Source organism: Dryobates pubescens, chromosome 23 (genome assembly GCF_014839835.1).
Source record: "Dryobates pubescens isolate bDryPub1 chromosome 23, bDryPub1.pri, whole genome shotgun sequence".
Lineage (NCBI taxonomy): Eukaryota > Metazoa > Chordata > Aves > Piciformes > Picidae > Dryobates > Dryobates pubescens.
The window spans coordinates 14,247,241-14,267,409 of NC_071634.1; the positions used below are offsets into that span (position 1 = coordinate 14,247,241).

At 58.7% G+C, this 20,169-nt stretch overlaps 1 protein-coding gene across 1 annotated transcript; it reads left to right on the top strand.

The window, feature by feature from the left end:
* The first annotated feature begins 1,638 nt into the window (after window positions 1–1,638).
* FBXO41 (F-box protein 41) lies at window positions 1,639–18,377 on the top strand. Its single transcript, XM_054172265.1, has 13 exons — window positions 1,639–2,205; window positions 4,417–5,343; window positions 8,793–9,021; window positions 9,370–9,449; window positions 9,543–9,853; window positions 9,970–10,238; window positions 10,626–10,741; window positions 10,983–11,135; window positions 12,884–12,979; window positions 14,084–14,202; window positions 14,428–14,586; window positions 15,038–15,153; window positions 16,135–18,377. The coding sequence occupies exons 2-13, from the start codon at window positions 4,622–4,624 to the stop codon at window positions 16,195–16,197; spliced, it is 2,433 nt and encodes an 810-aa protein (XP_054028240.1). The 5' UTR covers window positions 1,639–2,205; window positions 4,417–4,621; the 3' UTR covers window positions 16,198–18,377.
* The last annotated feature ends 1,792 nt before the right edge of the window (window positions 18,378–20,169 follow it).

Consider the following 20,169-nt stretch of genomic DNA (forward strand, 5'->3'; position numbering starts at 1 on the left):
ATTTTGTCCCCTGGAGAGATGGGATCTCCCCCCACATCCCCCCATGTAACCCAGCCCTTTGCTGACACGGGAGCTGGAGCATCCTGGGAGTAACCAGTTACACCATCAGATCAGCAAACCCACTGCCCCACACCGAGCTTGCCATGGGGTGGAGGCACAGAGAGGCGGGGTGTGAAGCTGGGCAGGGAACAGAGGGCCCTGAAGGCTGCTGGCAGGAGTGAGACTGGAAAGGGGCCAGGAGGAAACCTGGTTAGGAGGGAAATCTTAAATATGCCCTTGGAACCGCACTGGGAACTAACACCTCTGAGGGCACCCAAGGGTGCTCATGACCCTCGGGTGGGCACCCACAAGCCCTGAGCACTGCTGTCCCCAGCAGCCAAACTATCCACCATGTGTGAGAGCCTGATCCTGAGCAAGGACTACTCCAGAGGATGCAAGTGACCCTGGGCACCAGGATAAACCTTTCCTCTGTGGGGACACCCCAGATACTGCTAACAGGGACCTTAGCACCCACGTTTCCTTTGGAAAGAGGCATCCTTTGGGCACCTCTCCACGGGACATGAGCTCTCACTGCAGCCAGCAGCTTTCCCCTGTGCCACCAGCAACAGGTGATACATGAGGCCTTTATGAACACCCCTCCAAAAGAGCATCTCTTCTTGATGCTGAGCCTGAAAGCTGTGCAGGGCACCCTCAGCCTTTGTTCTGCTCCCTTGGCCAGTGCTGACAAGGAAGGGCAGGAGGGAGCAGGGCACCCACCACAGCAGTTGGGTGCTGCTGATCAGGGGTGGGATGGGACCAGCACAACACTGCCTGTTGGTAGGAACAGTTGTACCCTGAAACCCGGGACTACTTAGGGAATGGCACAACCATTCACTCCCAGGCTGGCAGCATCCTGGTCCCAGTGCTGCCATTTCCCCCCACGTCAACATCAGAGACAAGAAAACATCAGTGCTGGATGCCTTCAATGTTGGGCACCAAGCTGAGGTGCTCAGGAACTGGATTGGAACCAAGTCAGGGTGCTCAGGGACTCAGGACCAAGCTGGAGTGCTTGGTGAACAGCTAGGGACCAAATCAGGGACCAAGTCAGGATGCTCAGGGGCTGGATCAAGACCAAGCCAGGGACCAAGCTGTAGGGCACAGGAACTGGATCAGGATCAAGCCAGGTTGCTTTGGGGCCAGCTGTTCCCCCAAGCCAGTGTGCTCAGGGACTCAGGACCAAACTGGAGCACTTGATGAGCAGCTAGGGACCAAGTCAGGATGCTCAGGGACTCAATTAGGACCAAGCTCAGGGACCAGAACAGGACCAATTTGAGATGCTCAGAAACTGTCCAAAAACCTACCCAGGGTCCTTGGAACTGTGGGTCCAGCCCAGGATGGGGAAGGAGCAATTCAGGTGGCCATGCTTGGCCACACAACCCATGCCAGCTGCTCTGTCTGGGAGGATGCTGCGGGGTGATCCCAACCGGGAGCCGGACAGGGTCTTCACTGTGGTGGGAAAGGGTGGGACTGAGGGGCAGGGGAGATTCAGGATGAGCTGCCGCATGGCAGCAAGAGCCAGCGGAGGGCCCGCGGTGTTCGTGGGGAGACAGGCAGAGGGAGCTGTGAGAGAGGAAGGCGGCCGAGAGAAGCACTCCGGGCTCCGGCTGCATCGGAGGAGGAGGAGGAGGCGGCTGCTTGCGCTCGCCCTCCCTCCTTCCCTCCATCCATCCCTCCATCCTTCCCTGCATCCCTCCCCCTTGCCTTCGCCACGCACAGCCCCCCCTGAGCCCCCAGCGCCCCGGGGAACCCATCGTCCCCAGGGTGCCCAGCAGCGCTCCATCCACCCCACCGGGGCCTTCAGCCTCTGCTCCTTTCCTCCTCCTCCTCCTCCCGCAGCCACCACCCTCCTCCCTCCCTCGCTCCCTCCCCAGGGCCTGGCTGCCATGGAGGTGCGGGCCGCGGGGAGCCGGATGCTTCGTGCGGCTGCTGCCGCCCCCCCGAGCCGCAGCCCCCCTGCCCCGCAGCCCTCCCACCCCACAAAGCCCTGAGCCGCCCGGCAGCCGCCTCCTTTGTGCTCACCGGTGCGGGTGTGCCCCGCTTCGTGTGTCCCCCCCCGCCCCCCAAACCCGTTCGCCCCCCTTTCCCTCCGGTTCGGCGGTGAGGAAGCGGGAGCGATGCTGCCCTCGCCCACCGAGCCAGCAGCGGGAGGTCGGCGGCCAGAAGCAGGTACGGGGCCGGGCGGGATGTGCTGGGAGGTGGTGGCTTGTCCCCAGAATACTCCTCGCCCACGTTCCCCAAGGAGCAGGGGGGGACACAACGGGGACAAAGCCGCTGCCAGGAGGTGAGGAGGGACCCGCCGCTCCTTGTTCCAGGTGGTGGGGGGGTCTGGATGCACCCCGGCTTTTCATGCCCACCTCCTACAAGCCTCATTCTCAGCCACCCTCGTTCATCGTGGTGCCCCCACCCCGCTGCCATTGCAGCTTCAGCTGGGGAAGAATGGGGACCGGGGGGAGGATGGGGACCAGGGGAAGGATGGAGATCGGGGAGAGGATGGGGACCAGGGGCGGGATGGAGACCAGGGGGAGGACATGGACATAGGGAAGGATGGAGACCAGGGGGAGGATGGGGACCGGCAGACACAGCACCGGCAGCATCCACCACCCCGGCAGCATCCACCACGGCCACCCCTCTTCTCCATCCTCCTTCCCTTTCAACCCGGGGAGCAGAGCTGCCTGCCGGCAATTTCTTTTTTTGTCGTTGAGGTGGGGCTGGAGGGGGGCAGGAAAAACGTGAAACAATGTGAAGAAAGGCTCCATGATGGATCGCAGGTAGCGGCACCAGAGCAGCCCGGGGATGGGCTCCAGCCGCTGCTGCAATCTCCCGGCGACGGGAGCAATTCCGGATGCTTGTGGGTTTATTGGCGTGGCTGCCGTAGTAATGACTCCACTCACGATTCCCTTCAATCCTGGTGGTTGCTAGGCGGGGAGGAGAGGTTCTGTGGTCAGGGTAGGAGCGGCCCAGGACCCGGGCAGGGTGATGTGTTCATTTGGACCTGCCTGGGCCAGATCCTGCCTTGGTTTATGGCTGGAAAGTGTGGAGCCAGGTTGGTTGGGTACCCCGGGGGACACGGGCATGGATTCAGGCCTGAGACATGGGTGACACAACGCTGTGGCCCCATCCCTAGGGTGGAAAAGAGCTTTCTCATCCCATTGGCAGCAACTGGACTTGCTGGCAGTGCTTTGTGTTCCCCGGGTTTCAGCCAGGCTGGTGCAGATGGTCACCCAGGTGGGGTTAACATGCCGGGGTGTAGCCACCTAGCCACCACAAAACCCGGCTGAGCAGGTCCAGAAGTCCTCCCAGTATCTCTTTTTCCTTTATTTCTTTCTTTTTTTTAATGGATTCTCACTTTTTCCTGATTTTTCCCTTAAAAATGGTCTCCCATAGCTCGTCACCTGGGTGTGCTGAGCCACAGGGGATGCCACCCAGGCGATGAGCATGGCTGGAGGGTTGGTACAGGGACCTCAGAGGGATTTTAGGGTGGTGGGAAGAGCCCTTTTGGGGATAGTGCAGAGGGATGAACAAGGGATGCTCCCACCCATGAGTGCCCTCAGTGCTTTGAGGTGAAAACACTGGGAGAATGCATGCCCATGGGTGCTTGTGCCTCCCAGGCTGGAGACCACAGTGACCTCCCACACTGGGGTTTTATTTTTGCTGTCTTATTCCATTTTACAAGGGTGGATTCCCCACCCCCCACCCCCCTTCTGATTTCTTGGAGGGTTTTGTAAGTGGGGGACAAACCAGGTCCCTGTGGGGATCCTCACTTGCCTGAGCACAGGAAGCCACCCTCTCTATTGGACAGAGCTGGGGAGTCCCACAGCACCACTGATGAGAAGTAGCTCTTGGAGATGAATCCTACTGAAAGGCTGCATGGGCTGGTCTGGGACTCCCTCTGCTTGAAAGAGGGGGGTCCCAGCACCCCCGTATCAGACACAGGGGATGCTCCTGAGGCCTGGAGCCCTCTGATACTGCAGGGACTCATTTGTGTGCCCAAGGGTCATCCCTCTGCAGCAGTTTTCTCATGGGTTGTCCACCTTCTTGATGCCTACTCCTCCCAAAATGGCAGTGAGCCTTCCCGATGGTTGTGCACCTTCCCAAGGGGTGGGAGACATTCCCAACAACTATGGATCTTCCCAAGAGCTGCATACCTTTCCAAGGGTTGTGGATCTTTCCAAGGGCTGTGGGTCTTCCTAGGGGTTGTGGAGCTTCCCAAGGACTGTGCACACTGCCACGGGCTGGGCACCTTCTTGACTGCTGTGCTTCCGCGGGAGGAATACAAGGTGGGAGGATGGAGGCAGAGAGGAGACCAAGAAGAAAGACCACGGAGGGGCTTTTGGGGACCTGGCTTCCTTGTACCACTAACACCCCTATCTCTTCCAGTGCCTGGCACCAGCCGATGCTGACACCCCCCAGAACTTCTGGACCCCCAGTTTCCACCCCAGGGCTCTCACCCCGCCATGCCCCAGCAGAGCTGCAGCCCCGCTGCCCGGGGCTCCCCAGCCCATCCCCCGTGCCTCCAGCCCGTGCCTGCCGTGCCATGAGCAGGGCCGTGCGGTTCCCCTGCGCCGGGGCAGAGAGCTGAGGGATGGCCTCGCTGGACCTGCCCTACCGCTGCCCGCGGTGCGGGGAGCACAAGCGCTTCCGCAGCCTCTCCTCGCTGCGGGCGCACCTGGAGTACAACCACACCTATGAGACCCTCTACGTCCTCTCCAAGACCAACAGCATCTGCGACGCCGCCGTCTTCCCCCTGGCCGCCGACGGCGCCCTGCTGACGCCGGCCGCCCGGAGGGACTACTTTGAGAGCACCTCCTTCCAAGGCAAGGACCAGCGCTTCTCCTGCGACCTCGTCCCCGCCGAGGAGCTGGAGCCGGCCCCGTCCTCCTCCCCCTCCCCCCGCTATGTCCACGAGATCGAGATCCCTCTGACCGAAATCTTCGCCCGGGGCAAAGCCGTGGCGCCGGCCCCGACGCCGCCGGCCACTATGGATGCCGCCTATGAGGAAGGCTTGGCCCGCCTGAAGATCCGCGCCTTCGAGAAGCTGGAGGTGGACAAGCGGCTGGAGAAGCTGACGGAGGAGGTGGAGCAGAAGATCGCCTCGCAGGTGGGGCGGCTCCAGGTGGAGCTGGACCGCAAGAGCTCAGAGCTGGAGAAGGCCAAGCAGGAGAGCCTGCGGCTCAGCAGAGAGAAGCAGGAGCTGGAGGACCGGGCGTCGGAGCTGTCCCGCCAGGTGGACGTCAGCGTGGAGATGCTGGCCTCCCTCAAGCAGGACCTGGTGCAGAAGGAGCAGGAGCTGACCCGCAAGCAGCAGTGAGTCCTTTGCCTCCTCTCCTGGCTGCAGGGTGGGGGGAAAGAGGTCCCCGGTGGCAAGCCCCCAGTGCCACCACCAAACCCTCAGACCAAGAGCACAATCCCCTTAGCAGTGTCCATTAGCATCACTTCTCAGCAGATTCTGCATCTTCTCCCTCATGGGCAGTGTCCACATAGACCATGTCTGTGACCAAGCTGGGTCACACCATGCCAGACCTTGTCCCAGAGCCACCAGTGTGCCCAGGAGGTGGCCAGGCTGAGGATGCACGTGGGCATCCTGCTGTCCTGCCAAGGAGCACGGAGGTGGTGGTCATGTTACTGCAGTCCATCTCTAATACCAAAGAGTGTCCTCCCCAAAACCAGGGCTGGGTCATCTCCTCCAGCTCCACAGCTGAGTCACCCAGCCCTGTACACCCAGAGCAATCCCACCCACCTGTCCCATGGCTATAAACATCAGAGAGGCCACTTTGGCCATGCCTGATTCAGGGTTTCTCCTCCCAGAAGGAGGGTGGCATAGCCTAAGCACTATGAGCTCCCTTTGCTGTTAGGGCTGTGGCATTGCTACCTTCATTTTCATTCCATGTTCCCCCCTCAACACTGCCTTCCCACCCCAGAGCCACTCCCAAGTTTTCCTCTGGTCAAGTGCTGGGTAATTTTGCCCATCTCTGTTGCTCAAGCAAACCAGACCTTGCTCCTCAAGAGTTCCTTAGCAAAGCTGGAGGCCACCATGGGGAAAGACAATGAGGGTGGGGTTAGTGGGGGGCCAGTCATGGCTGTGCTGGTCTGGGAACAGTGGTGGAATTCCTCAAGGCATGTCTTAGTCCCCACCATCAGCAGCATGTTTGACTTTGACTCCAAAACAATGACTGCAGCTCAGAAATGAGGTTCACAGGACTTGCTGGTGGTAGGGATGGTCCTGGGATGGGGAGTGAGATGATGCTGGGGCTGGATAAGGCCTGGATGTGTGTGTAGGGGACAGGCAATGGAGAGATTGGGGCACTGCCATCAGCTGCCTCATGGGTGTTGTCCAGGGGCATTTGGGGTTGCAGGGTGGCAGGGTAAGGACCACCAGTCTGGAGCAGTAGAGATGTGAGACAGGGTGGGCAGGGAGTGTCTGATGGGTCAAATGTGTCTGATTTGGTCTGTGGTGGAGCCTGGATACTGTCACCACCCGAGAACCTGGTTTGAAGCCCTTAAATTACCTCCTGCATCTCTCTTTCCTGCGAGAATCCTCCTACCCTTGGCTGTCACCACTGGTGCCCAAACTCAGCCCTGCAAGCTCCAAAACACCATGAGGCCATTGTCCCCACGGGAGGCTTTTTGCTCCTGGGCTCCATTTGCTTTGCTGGGGGTTGTTTTTCCACCCTGGCCATGGAGTGAGAGAGAAGGAGGTGATACCATCAGCATCACCTTACACCTGCTGTGCCAGGGCCCCATTTGCCTTCCAAATCACCATTGGCCACTGGCTGGGAGCCTTCCCTGACCATGACCAGGAAGCTCCCAGGCTCACCCCACAGAGGGCAGGTTGGGGGGAAGGCAATTCATCAGTAATTACATGGCAATTAATAACCAGCAGCGGGAATGATGTCATCAAGGGCTCCTCCCTCCTTTGCCTTTGCATTCCTATGCAGATCAGTGCAACTGGGTAGGCATAGTCAGGTGTCCATGGCTGGGTGTGCATGGGCAGGTGTCCATAGGCAGGTGTCCATGGTCAGATGTCCATGGCTGGGTGTGCATGGGTAGCTGTGCATGGGCAGGTGTCTGTGGTTGGGTGTCCATGATTGGGTGTGCCATGTTCAGGTGTGCTACAGTCAGGAGTCCGTGGTTGGGTGTCCATGGTTGGGTACATGTTGTTTGGGCGTGCCATGGTCAGGTGTCCATGGTCAGGTGTCCATGGTCAGGTGTCCATGGTTGGGTGCACGTTATTTGGGTGTGCCACTGCTGGGTGCACCATGGTCAGGTGTCCATGGCTGTGTGTGCCATGGTCAGGTGTCCATGGTCAGGTGTCCATGGTCGGGTATCCATGGTTGGGTGCAGGTTATTTGGGTGTGCCACTGCTGGGTGCACCATGGTCAGGTGTCCATGGCTGTGTGTGCCATGGTCAGGTGCACAGAAGCCATCCAGGCAGTATTTGTAGCTCTGCAGGGCTGCTGGGTGAAGGTGTGAGAGCTGTTGTGCACACGTGTGTGTGGTGGGCACCATCCACTGTGCAGGTGTGCCCAGCTGTAGCTGTGCCAGGGGGGGTTGTGCTCATGGTGCTGCCTGTGGGTCGTGTCTAGATGTGCAGGTGGGTCAGGGTCTGCAGCTGCATTTGGGGCTTCAGGGTGCTTGTGCAAGTCAGGGTGGTTCTGGGAGTGCTTGTGGGGGTGCAGGACAGCTCTGCATGTCCAGGTGAGCCCCTGGGCCTCCACAGGGCACATCTCCTTGCAGAGGTGTGGTGGCCACACGTGTTTTGGGGCTGTGTGTGCCCCTGTGTGACGTGCCCGTGGGTGTGGGAAGCAGCTGACGACAGCAGATGTGTGTGGGGTGGGATGGGGCCACCTCGGGTCACTGAGCTGCTGCCATGCTCCACCTCAGAGCTGGTCACATCTCAGGGGTGACATCTCAGTGCCTCAGCAGGGTGAACCCTTCTTGTCCATAGGATCCAAGCTCCCCATTGCCTGCTAATTAATGTGTTAATGAGGGAGCTGGGGTCCTGCAACCACTGGGCTTAATGGGTTATGGGGCTGTGTGAGGTTTAAAGGCTTTGAGCTACCCTTAAGATCTTTAAAGTCTAACAGAGTAGATGTCAGGGTGCTGGAAGATGGCAGGGTACCACTACCATCCTCCTTCATCATCCTCCTCCCTCTCTTCCACTGCTGCACTCAGGGGTCTGGCTCCAGCCCTGGGAGCAATGTACATCCCAGTAAAGCTGCTAGGGAAGTCCTCCCCTTCCAAAAGAAGGTGGCCACATCCACCCTGTATGATAGGAGCATCCCTTGGTCCCTGCTCTGCTTCAAACCATGCCCAGGAGCTGTTTGGGTTGGCACAGACCCAAATCAGGCTGATGATCATAGAATTGTTTTGGTTGGAAGAGACCTTTCAGATCACCCAGTCCAGCCATTAGCCCAGCGCTGCCAAGACCACCACTAAACCACATCCCTCAGCACCACATCTGCAAAGCTTTTAAACCCCTCCAGGCATGGGAACTCCACCACTGCCCTGGGCAGCCTGGGCCAGGCCTTGACAACCCTTTCAAGGGAAGAAATTGTTCCTCATGTCCAACCTAAACCTCCCCTGGCACAACTTGAGGCCATCTCCTCTTGTCCTAATTGCATGATGGAATGTTCTGGATGCACACAGGTATCCTTGACCCTCCTGCCCATCCCAGTTCCCAGAGAGGGATGGAGGTCCTTACCAGGGGTGGGCTGGAGAGGATCAAGGTGTGACCCAGAGGTCCCTCTGTGCAGGGAGGTGCTGCAGATCGACCAGTTCCTGAAGGAGACAGCTGCCCGCGAGGCCAACGCCAAGGTCCGCCTCCAGCACTTCATCGAGGAGCTGCTGGACCGGGCAGACAGGGCTGAGAAGCAGCTTCAGATCATCAGCAGCAGTTGTGGCACCACCCCAAACGGCAGCCTGGGACGCTGTGGCACACCAGGGCCCAAGGCCATCGGCCGACCGGTACCTCCACGGGCACAGGCACGGGCACCCAGCCGCTTCGGGCGCGCACCCATGGGGCTTCTCTGGTGGCTACAAAGGGCTGAGGTGTAGGGACCCTCATCCTGTTCCCAGGGGGAAATGGATCACCTTGGGGGGGAGAGGGGAATGTCCCAAAGAGAAATTGCTTCTCTGTGGGTCTGTGTTGCCATGGTGTGTGGGCAAGGCACTGGGGTGATGTTGGAGATGCCCTTCTGCATCTCACTTGGGAATGGCCACGCTGCAAAGTGTGTGTGGCACTGGGTGGGTTGCTGGGCTCAGCTTCCTCAGCTGCACCATCCACGTTTTGGGATTTGCCACGTTAGCTCCTTTTGTCCCACCTCCCTGCAGAGAGACCGGCACCCAGGGCCGGCGCTGGCCATACATGGACCTTACTTGGTGTCCAACCAGCGCTCCTCCTCCAGCACCGGGTGAGTGCCCTGGCTGAGATGTACAGTCCCTGGCTGATGGGAAGGGGGTGAGCTCCCTGGTGAGCACTGAGGGTGTGCATCCCTGTCCCCCAGGGCATCAAGCCGGGCGAAAGCCGTGTCGCAGAGCTCAGGCTGCTACGACAGCGACAGCGCAGAGCCGTGTCCCACCGACGACACCACCGATGGGCATCCTTACCAGGCACGGGACGGTGCCCGCAGCTCGGGGCTGCGCCGCCAGGCCATCCAAAACTGGCACCGCCGACCCTACCGCAACAGCACCGAGGGAGAGGAGGGCGACGTCTCCGACGTGGGGTCCCGCACCACCGAGTCAGAGGCGGAGGGCTGGGAGCTGGAGGCGCCTGGATCTGCTGCGTCCCGGCCCAGCGGCAGCTGCCGGCTGACGGGTGAGACCACGCCGTGCTCTTCCGGCGGGGTGGGAGGATGGGGAGGTTGGAGGGTGGAGGATGAGGATGGCTCTCCGGCGCTGCAAGGGGCATCCCTTTCCTGATGTCCTTCCCAGTGGCAACCGACGGTAGGTGCCCCGCAGCCAGGACCGAGGCTGCCGGGGGCAAGGCGTGCCGGCTGGAGAGGGGCAGCCCCGGGCACTCCAGCGAGGTGATCAGCCCCGAGATCCTCAAGATGCGGGCGGCTCTCTTCTGCATCTTCACCTACCTGGACACCAAGACCCTGCTGCGGGCGGCCGAGGTGTGCAAGGACTGGAAGTTCGTGGCCCGGCACCCGGCCGTGTGGACACGGGTGCTGCTGGAGAACGCCAGGGTGTCCTCCAAGGTACCACGGCTGGGGACGGCGGTGCCCAGGGCAAGACCTCCCTTCCAGAAAGGTGAAGCCGCACGAGCGTCACTCGTGTGCCGCTTGCCGTGCCGCCACGGGCTGTGTGCCAGCCGCCGTGCACGCTCGCAGGGGCACGCTCGTGGGCATGAGCTCACACGTGGGCACGTTTCCAGGTGCTTCTGTGGTGCCACCCACGGTGCTGGTGCACACGCTCCTGGTGGCCTCCTGTGTGCTTTTTCACACGCGTGTGGTGTGTGTGTCCAGGAAAGCCTCTGTGTGTTGTGATCGTGTGTCCACACACAGCTGCCCAGAGACAGCCAAGGAGGGGTGCTGTGGGCATGCCTAAGGTGTGCCCCTCAGTGACAGCCACCCCTGTCCCCCCAGTTCCTGGCTATGCTGTCTCAGTGGTGCACCCAGATGCATTCCCTCACCCTCCAAAACCTCAAGCCACGCCAGCGAGGGAAGAAGGAGAGCAAGGAGGACTACATGAAGAGCACACGGTGAGTCCCCACGTCCCCAGGCACCCTCCTCCCACAGCTGGAGCTGCTGCTCCTCAGGGATGATGATGATGATGCTCCATGAACCCCAACATCCCATTCCCACTGATGGAAGTTCATTGCACACCAGCTCCTTCTGCGGGTTCAGGGAGCTCTGGAGCCACAGATCCCCATGGGACATGTCACCCTCCTGGGGTGGCCCTGGGGTGGCTGAGGGGCTTGACCTTGCCTCCATCCCTGGCAGGGGCTGCCTGGAGGCCGGGCTGGAGTCCCTGCTGAAGGCGACGGGCAGCAACCTGCTGATCCTGCGCATCTCACACTGCCCCAACGTGCTGACAGACCGCTCCCTCTGGCTGGCCAGCTGCTACTGCCGGGCCCTGCAGGCTGTCACCTACCGGTAAGGACGGCCACCAGCATCTCTGCCTTGCACTCTCCGCTTCCCTGGCTGAGAGAAGGCTGGGAACACCCACAGGATGTGCTGGGACTCCTCTGATGCCCACCCCATTCCCTGCCAGAATGCAGCCCATCTGGCCCGGTGTGAAGGATTCACCTTTCCATATCCCCAGCCCAGCTGCAGCCCCAGTCTCTCCCCAAGCAACACTCATCCTCTTCTGGCACGTTCCCATGCAGATATTTCCCTCCCAGCTCCATTCCCACTGCTCTGTTAGTGATCTCACTGCAGCTGGAAGTGACCAGGCTCTTGGTGTGGGGACACTGCTTTATGTTAGAGAAAGGTGAAGAAGAGGTGCACCAACACTGGGGCCCAGTGAGGTCCCACCTGACTGTCACCCCTTGACTAAGGTTTCTAATGAGGAGAAGAGACCTCAGGGTCCCTCTGTCCTGGAATAGCTCTGCCATGAGATTGCTAAGCCCCAGCTTGGAGGCTTTGCCCAGGACCAGGGACACCAAGCCCATGGTAGTGTCAGCCTTGGAGAAGGTCACAGGTCCTGGAGGAGATCGCTGACTGCCCCTTGGTATTGGTCACCTTCTGAAGAGGCTCTTCCTCCTGTGGATACAGGATTTACCTTTCCTACACACTTGAGGAGGATGATCCTTGCCCTGCTGCACCCTGCAGAAGACCACCTCTGCCTTGGTATCCACTTCACTTGCAGCTAATGGCTGTCCTCGACCAGCCCAGGGTGGAGAGTCCTTCAGGCAGGAAACCACTCCTGTGTTTTGAACCAAGTGAGCTCAGGCACAGCTCTGACCTGGGGATCCCACACCAGGAAGCAGCCCAGTGCTGCCATGTTTAACCCATCAGCCCTTCCAAGGGTGTGAGCACAAGCCCAAGCGTCCTGGCACCTTGCTAACCTGTGACTCTGACTCATGCTCTGATTACCCCACCAGGCTCTCAAAGGGCTCCTGCAGCCCTCTCCAGTGATGTGTGAAGTGATCGAGTTAACACCCAGCACTTATTTTTAGGCTTGCCTGAAGTTTTGAAGTAGGTCATTTGGAGTTAGGAAGCGTGGCCTTGGTCTTCAAGAGGCAGCTTGGTGCAGTGAAACAGCATGGGGCCTCTGTTTGATACCTCCATAAGACCAAGGAGGAGCCCACAGCAAACCCCTGCAGCAGCGTTTGGCCAACAGCCCCCTACAGATGTGGTGACACAACCACACAGCTGCCACAGAGTACAGAGGCCATGGAGCAGCCACTTCCCTTGGCTGGAAGTTAACCACCCATCAGCTGAAACAGCTTTACCCCCCCATGGCACCTTGCCCACAGGGGCTGGGCAGGTGGCAGGTGACACCGAGGCAGTGGGGTCCGCAAGGACGTTGAGTTCCTTCTGCCAGGGTCAGTCACTCGCCGCCTTTGCATCTGGAAAACATCTGCCTTCAACCTCACCTTCAATCACCAGCCTCACCTTCAGCCTTTACCCTTAGCTCCAAACTCATCTTCAGCCCCACCTTCAACCTCAGCTCCCCTTGCTTCTTGACATTGCACATCCGTAGGCACAAGTCCAGCTAGAAGTGGCTTCAGCCTTCCTGCAAGGGTTGGTGCTGGGACTCTGGTTCATGGGATAGAAATACTGACCAGATTTCTACCTCCAGGTGCAGAGAGGTGTAGCAGCATGAAGGCTACAGACACAGTCCCTGGGGTGGCATCACTGCTGGTGAGAGCCACCACCTGTCCTCTGTATTGTTCCAGGAGCTCTACAGACCCCGTGGGTCATGAAGTCATCTGGGCCCTTGGAGCAGGTTGCAGAGACATCATCTCCCTCCAGGTTGCACCTCTGCATCCATGGTAAGAAACATGTTAGGAAGAGGCCAGGCTGAGTGTGAGGGACACCCCTAGAGTAGAAAGAAATTGGGGGTCAGATCCAGATTTGCTTCCTCATGGAAGAAGCAGCAAGTCTGGAGGCCAGTCTGGAGAACTGGGAGCTCAAGCCCATCTCTCCCTGCAAAGGCTGGGAACTGTTGGGTGTAGGCATCTCCTGACAAGCTGGGAATGTTTCCAGGGAGGCTGAGATGAAAGGGGAGCTGTGATGGGTCTGGTAGGTGACACTGAACATCAAACACTTGTCTGAGCTCCTCAAGTAACAGCAGCCCTGAAGGGTCTGGATGTCTAAGCAGGTGTCAAGTGGCTGCTTAGGGAGCTGGCTGCAGTTGCTCCTGCTTCAGAAGAGCATTTGGGGGGGGGGGATGGGGGTGTGTGAAGATGCTGATGCATCTCCACCCTGCCTCATCTGGCTGCTCAGGAGTTCACGGCTCTCAGAGCAGGTCACTTGGTTCCTCACTCCCATGCCTCAGGGCTGCCTCCTGAGCATTTGTTTTAGTCCTGGGAGGTTTGCTGCAATGTCATGTTCTGCATCAGTCTGGGTCAAGGTGTACAGAGGGGGAGAAGCTGGAGGTCTGGTCCTTGATGGCTTGTTTCTTCCTTGGGGGAGAAGCCACATAGCATGTAGGCTTCTCTGCCTGGGCTAGAGGTCCAGGCTTCTGCTACTGGTTTGGTCACTGCAAGCAACAAAGCTCAGTGGAATCATGGAATCATAAAATGGTTTACATTGGAAGGGACTTTGAATATCATCTAGTCCAGTCCCTTTGCCATGGGCAAGGACACCTTCCACTAGACCAGGCGGCCCCATCCTGCCTGGTGGATCTCCAGAGATGGAGATTTGGGGGCAGAGGCACTCTGAGGGAGTGCATGGACCTGCCCTCTCCTGGCTGCAGCACAGCCCACGGTGGTTGATCAGATGTCTGCTCTGGAGACACCTCCTTCTAGTGTGGCAACCCCTAGGTTAGTGGGGTGGGAGAGGTCCCAGTGCTACACCACTTGCAGGAGCACTCATGGAGGGGGTGCAAGCTCTTCTGGCAGCTCTCCCCAGCTCTTTCTTCTTCCTCTCCTCAGCCAGCAGCCAACGCGTTTCAGCAACCGCTGCCTCCAGATGATCGGCCGCTGCTGGCCGCACCTGCGGGCGCTGGGCGTCGGAGGCGCAGGCTGCGGCGTCCAGGGACTGGCATCCTTAGGTAGGCAGCTGTCCCCCCGTGGGACAAGGAGAAGGGACCCTCACGGAGGCAGGGTATACCCCTAGGAGATGCCCCGTGGGGGTCTGAGTGGAGAAGCCTGCTCCAAGGCCCGTGGGTGCGCCCCGCCCCTCCTGGCAGCCACCCATCCCTCCTACCAGCCTGCTCCCACCGGCTGCCCTCATCGCTCCCCCACGAGGGGCTGATGCTGGTCCTCTGTCCTTCCAGCCCGCAACTGCATGCGGCTTCAGGTCCTGGAGCTGGACCACGTGGCGGAGATCAACCAGGAGGTCGCAGCAGAGGTGTGCCGAGAAGGGCTGAAGGGGCTGGAGATGCTGGTGCTGACCTCCACGCCAGTCACCCCCAAAGCCCTGCTGCACTTCAACAGTGAGTAGCAATGCTGGGGGGGAACCACCAGAAGGCCACTTAGGTATCCAGAGCCACGAGCCACACACGGTCTTTCAGCCCCACCCACAGGATCCCACTGCCAGCCCTGGAAGGTGCTGGGTAGAAGGTTTCTAAGAGGGGATCCAACACCTTTCTGCCAAGGATGGGTTGAGAGGAGCTGATCTTGCCTTAGGTCACAGGGAGGATGGAGACGTTGCCTCAGTGCAATCAGGGCCTCAAGGTCTGTGGTGTAACTAAGGTCACCACCTCACCATGCTCCCCACAGAGGTCTTGGTCAGCTAGAGCAGGTCTCCTCCATTTTCAGGGTGAGATTTCCCCAGGTGCATGAGGCCTTGAGGAGCACTGGATGGACTTGGGGGGTCCATCCTGGCAGTGGGGAAGCTCCCTCTCCAGCAGGCATGGTGAATTCAGGTGGTACCTCTGCCCCCAGGTGTGTGCCGGAACCTGAAGTCCATCGTGGTGCAGGTGGGCATTGTGGACTACTTTAAGGAGCCTCACAGCCCTGAAGCCAAGAAGATGTTTGAAGAAATGGTGAACAAACTCCAGGTAAAGGACACCCTTCCCAGGTGACCCATGGGCCACCAGTCCTGTGTCCTAATAAGGCTCTGAAGACAAATTCTTGCCTCCCACTGAGGTTTCTCAGTAGAGAGCCTCTGAGCTCGCTAGGCACAGGCTGAAATTCAGACCTTGCCCAGCTTGTGATGGTCAGCAGGACTTGGGCTATTCTTGCCCTGTTCAAGGTTTCCAAGCCAGACATCCTCATACATGTCCAAGGGGAAAATAGGTGCCTCCATTTCACTTCATCCCCTGGTGGACTTTCTCAGCCTGTTTCTGTGGCCAAGAAGGTGAATTTTATCCTGGGGTTTATTATGAGTGTGGCCAGCAGGTCGAGGGAGGTTCTCCTCCCCTTCTACTCTGCTCTAGTGAGGCCACATCTGGAGTATTGGGTCCATTTCTGGGCTCCCCAGCTCAAGAGAGACAGGAAACTACTGAAGAGAGTCCAGTGGAGGCTACAAAGATGCTGAGGGTCCAGGAAAATCTCTGTGAGGAGGAAAGGCTGAGAGCCCTGGGGCTGTTGAGCCTGGAGAAGAGCCGCCTGAGAGGGGATCTGATCAGTGTTCAGCAAGAGATAAAGGGGCAAGAGGATGGGGCCAGAGACTTTCCAGTGGTGCCCAGTGACAGGGCAAGGGGCAGTGGGCACAAACTGGAACCCAGGAGGTTCTGCCTGAACAGGAGGAATAAACTTCTTTGGTGTGAGGGTGCTGGAGCCCTGGAGCAGGCTGCCCAGAGAGGTTGTGGAGTCCCCTCTGGTGTTGAGCCAGTCCTGCAGGGAAGCCAAATCCCCATGGGTTGCGATGGGGGGGGGACAGAACCAGGTGGACCCCTCCCCATGACAGGGGTCTGAGATGTCCTCTCCTTTCTCCTGCTCAACCCATGGGGCAGTAAGTCCTTGAGCGTTTCCAGGAGCAGGGCACCTGCCACCTGCGCCAGGCGCCGCACCAACCATTCACTCTGCTGCTCTTCCAGGCCCTGAGGAAGAGACCCGGCTTCTCCAAGATACTACACATCAAGGTGGAGGAAGGCTGCTAGACCTTCAGGGAAGCACAAAGCACATTCCCTCCTCTGCCCAGCAGAGCCAGAGGCCCCACGGACCCACACCCACCGTCCGCCGCTCATCCGCTGCCAGGCCGGAGCTGGGTGGTGCCGGCCCACGCACAAACCCCCCCAGACTCTGCAGGCCTTAGTGACTGGGGGCCGGTGCTCGTCCCTGGGGCCAGCTGCTGGGCCAGAAGGTGCTACTTGAGGACATTTTTTGGCTGCCCAAAGTGGCAGGGCTGTGCTCTTTCCCGGGAGGGAAGATGGCTTCAGAGACACCCCTCCCCCCGCCGCTGCTTGTTGCCAAGGATCCGTGCTTGGGGAATGTCTTTCTCTTCAAACTCTCTCTCTGGGGTTATTTTGGCCATTTGGTGATGTGGGAGATGAAGATGGCTCAACCCACCCCCCATGGGCTCTTTGCAGAGCACTGCACTTGGTGCTGCTTCATCCCAGGTGGAACATCTCAATCCTCTCCATGGGCTGGTGGAGGTGGGGTGGGAAGGAGCTGTTCCTCCAGAGCAAATGGTGCCCAGAGCTCCTGCAGGGTTTGTGTTCCTGTTCATGTCATTGGTTTAACAGAGGGGCACCCAAATCTGGGGCCACACTGTCCAGAAACCGGCAGCCCACAACAGCACAAGCCCAGATGGCAGAGCTGCATCCAGAGGCTGCAGGAGCCAGAGGACACCAGGAGAGATGGTTGCTCTTCCAGAGGTTTCCAGCCTCACTTGCTCTCCAACCAAACCTTCCTGCCAAGGCAATAAACCATCTCCAAACTCCCCATCCACCAGGAGACAGGGGTCACACTGCTGTCCCCACCACCATCCACCACAGGCTCAGGCTTTCTCCAGAGCAAGCTCTCCCATGCAGAGAGAGGACCTGGCATGGGACACTCATGATTGTCATCTCATTGCCATCCCAGCAGCCTGAAGGAGAAACCCCGGCCAAGCTGTCCTGAGATCCAAAGCTACTGGTGAAAGCACCAACCCAGCTGCCCTGCTAGATCTCTTGATCTGTGGCCACAGCTGGGGTTTTTAATTCTCCCTTTTTATTTTTGGCTGTATTCTGCCTGCAATGATGACATCACCAGAATACCCTCCCTTTCCCAAAGGAAATGGCTTTTGAAAGGCATCTGGCATGTGTCTCCATCCTCCAGCCTGAGGAGAAGGTGCCAGGAGGTGCCCACGCCATGGGGGACAGCCATCACAGCACTGCCAGCAGCAGGGACACACCAGCCTTAACCACAGCCCTCTGCACCTCGAGCCCCAACCAGGCATGCTTGGACCCAACGTGCTGAGCTGCAAGGAGCCAAAAGGGGGAAGCAGATTCTGGGGCTTTGTCCTCTTCCCTGGACCATCGCTGGAGATTTGGTGCCTGTTGGCCAGCATGGCTGCAAGGAGAGAGCCCTCCTGGGGCATCTCCCCTTCCTCCAGCCCTCCTGTGGGGATGGGCTGCCACAGAGCATCCAGCCAGGAGGGAGAAGGCTGCAGACCCCAACATGCTACCACCTTCCTCATCTACAGCACAAGAGCACAGACCTCAGCCAGGGGGCTCCCAGCATGCTGACAGCCCATGGGGACCTTGATAGAAAATCAGATCAATTCCAAACCGCTGAAGCTGGTGGTGGGCTGGAGACAGCTCCTTGGGTCTCCAACCCCAGAAACCACCTCAGGAGACCATTTCACTCACTTCTTCTCCCACCTACACCATCTCCTCTAAAACAGGGTAAGATTTTTTGGCCATAACCCCCCACACTGAAGCACCTCCCTTCCCCCACTGACTGCAGCTTTCCAGGAGAAGGCTGCTCCCTGTATGCACAAACTGCAGGAGCCCAACAAAACGCCTGCAAGAAACTCCCCTGTCCCACCACGGGCAGGACTGGACGAGCTCCACAGCACCAGGGACAAGCTCCTCGATGTGGGTTTACCTCCACCCTGGGGGAGGCATGAGCCAGGGGCAGGAGGAGCAAGAGATGCCCCCAACCAGCAAAAAAAAATCCCACCCAGCAACGTTCCAAACCCCCCCTGGGGCCAAACCACAGCCACGAGTGTGGGCCCAGTGGAGATGTCACCACTCGAAATGGTGCAGAGACTTGTGAAACTCCCTTAAAAACCAACAAAAAAAGAAACAAAGTAAGTATTTATTTCTATAAAGAAGGAGAAAAGGAAAAAAAAAAAAAAGAGAGAGAGATTTTAAAGGCAAATTATTTACTCAGCATGTTTATAGACTCTGTGCTTCAAGACTGTCGTGTTGGAGAGTCCTGTCTGAAGACTGAATGAGGGTGGCTGCTCCAGGTTTGCTGCTAGCCCGTGCCTGACCGCTGGCCCAGCTCCTCCAGGTGATGGAGAAGGCCAAGACAGGGTGATGGGAAGCAAGGGGAGATGCTGAGGACTCTTGGAGAAGCCTTCTGCGCTCGGCAGTGAAGCCTGTGCCGCCAGCAGCCGCAGCCGCCGGTGTTCGCCGTGGCGGCGTGGAGTGTGGGCGGCCGTGTGAGAGCTTTCTGCGGCGTGGCAGGGCAGTCTCACCTGAATGTGATGCTTTGGTGCCTCACCAAGACCAGACCAAACCATCCACTTCCCCTTGGGGCATTCCCAAAGAGTCCAACTTTTGGCTTAGCAAAGCCACTTTCTTGCAAAAAAAATCCTGTGCTGAGGCAAGACCTTGAGCAGGTTCAAGGATTAGGAGATGGGAAGTGGGAGGTGTTTTTCTCCCCCATTTCTCCGGGGCTTGGATAGGTCTCTTCCTCCTCTTCCTCATCTGGGGATGAAGGTGGCTGGCACAGTGACACAGGCTTGGTGTTAATGAGTCCTGCATGTCCCCAGCCCTCCTGGTGGCTCCTAATTGCCCAAGTTGTTAATGGCAATGAGCTCATTAATGGCTGTGGGTTTTTCTCACTCAGACCTCGTGGTGATGCTTCCCTGCTGCTGTCCCTCTCCATCCTGCCGGCACATGGCTCCCCCCGGCTCCCCCCAGGAACCTCCAGCACCACCCAGATCCCCACGGGATGCTGGAGGAGTCACCACAGCAGTCATGGGGTTTCAATCCTGTTTCCTCTGGCAATGCTGGAGAGCTCAGAAATACCAAACCCCTCAGGAACGCTGTGAGACCCTGCAGGGCGTTGGGGTGCCGGCAGGGAGAGGGCTGCAGCAGTGGGAGCTCAACCCCATCCTAGAGCCTAGAGAAGCCCCAGCAGGGCTCTGCGATGACAATCCCCAGGAAAAGCCAGGGTGCAACCAGCCAGCCCAGCATGAGCAGCCTTCACTCGGGGTCATGGTGATGCCCAGATCTGCACGGGCAGTGCCACCAGTTCCTGCCAGACCTGGCTCCCACAGGATCATTTTTGGGGCGATTTATTCCTTTTCTAGTGAGTTTGCCCAAATTTTCCCCATGGCCAAGGCTCTCAGCCTTCCCCTTCACTTGAATTTGGGGGTGGGTCTGGGGTCTCAAGAGGAACACCACCGGCTAAGACAGCTTGGAGGGCACATTTATCCCAACTCCACACTTTTCTGTCTGCTCATGTGCTGGATTTTTCTCATCATCCATCACCCCGAGCCCCCAGGAGCCAGGGATGCTCCAGGGACTGGCTGCCTCCTCCTGCCTCCATCCCTCCACTCCCACTTTGGGGGCCCCTGTGGGGGGGTAAAGGTCATGAGGAAAAGGGAAAACCTTCCAGGATGTCTCCATTCAAGGCTTTTAAACTTCTCCATCAAACAGAAGTGGCAAAACCATCATGTCCCACCTCTTGCCATGAGTCACGGTCCACGCTGCCACCTAAGGCACAGCCAGGGCCAGGTCTTGTTTGGATCCTCCGTAAGGCTTCAAATTTGGTTAAAATAGAACAAAAAGTAGAGGTAAGGTGCTGGTAAAGGCTCTTCAAGTGGCTGAACATTTTCTCCTCAGCTCTTCGAGGAGCCCACCCCAGGAGCTGGTGCATCGCTTCTTGCCTCTCCCTTGGGGCTGCAAACCTGC

Bases quoted from the DNA above. Each gene is read 5' to 3' on its own strand.
- FBXO41 (XM_054172265.1), top strand. From the start codon at position 4,622: ATGGCCTCGCTGGACCTGCCCTACCGCTGCCCGCGGTGCGGGGAGCAC. The intron at 5,344-8,792 runs GTGAGTCCTTTG...CCCTCTGTGCAG, and splicing joins GAGCTGACCCGCAAGCAGCA to GGAGGTGCTGCAGATCGACC. The intron at 10,239-10,625 runs GTACCACGGCTG...CTGTCCCCCCAG, and splicing joins ACGCCAGGGTGTCCTCCAAG to TTCCTGGCTATGCTGTCTCA.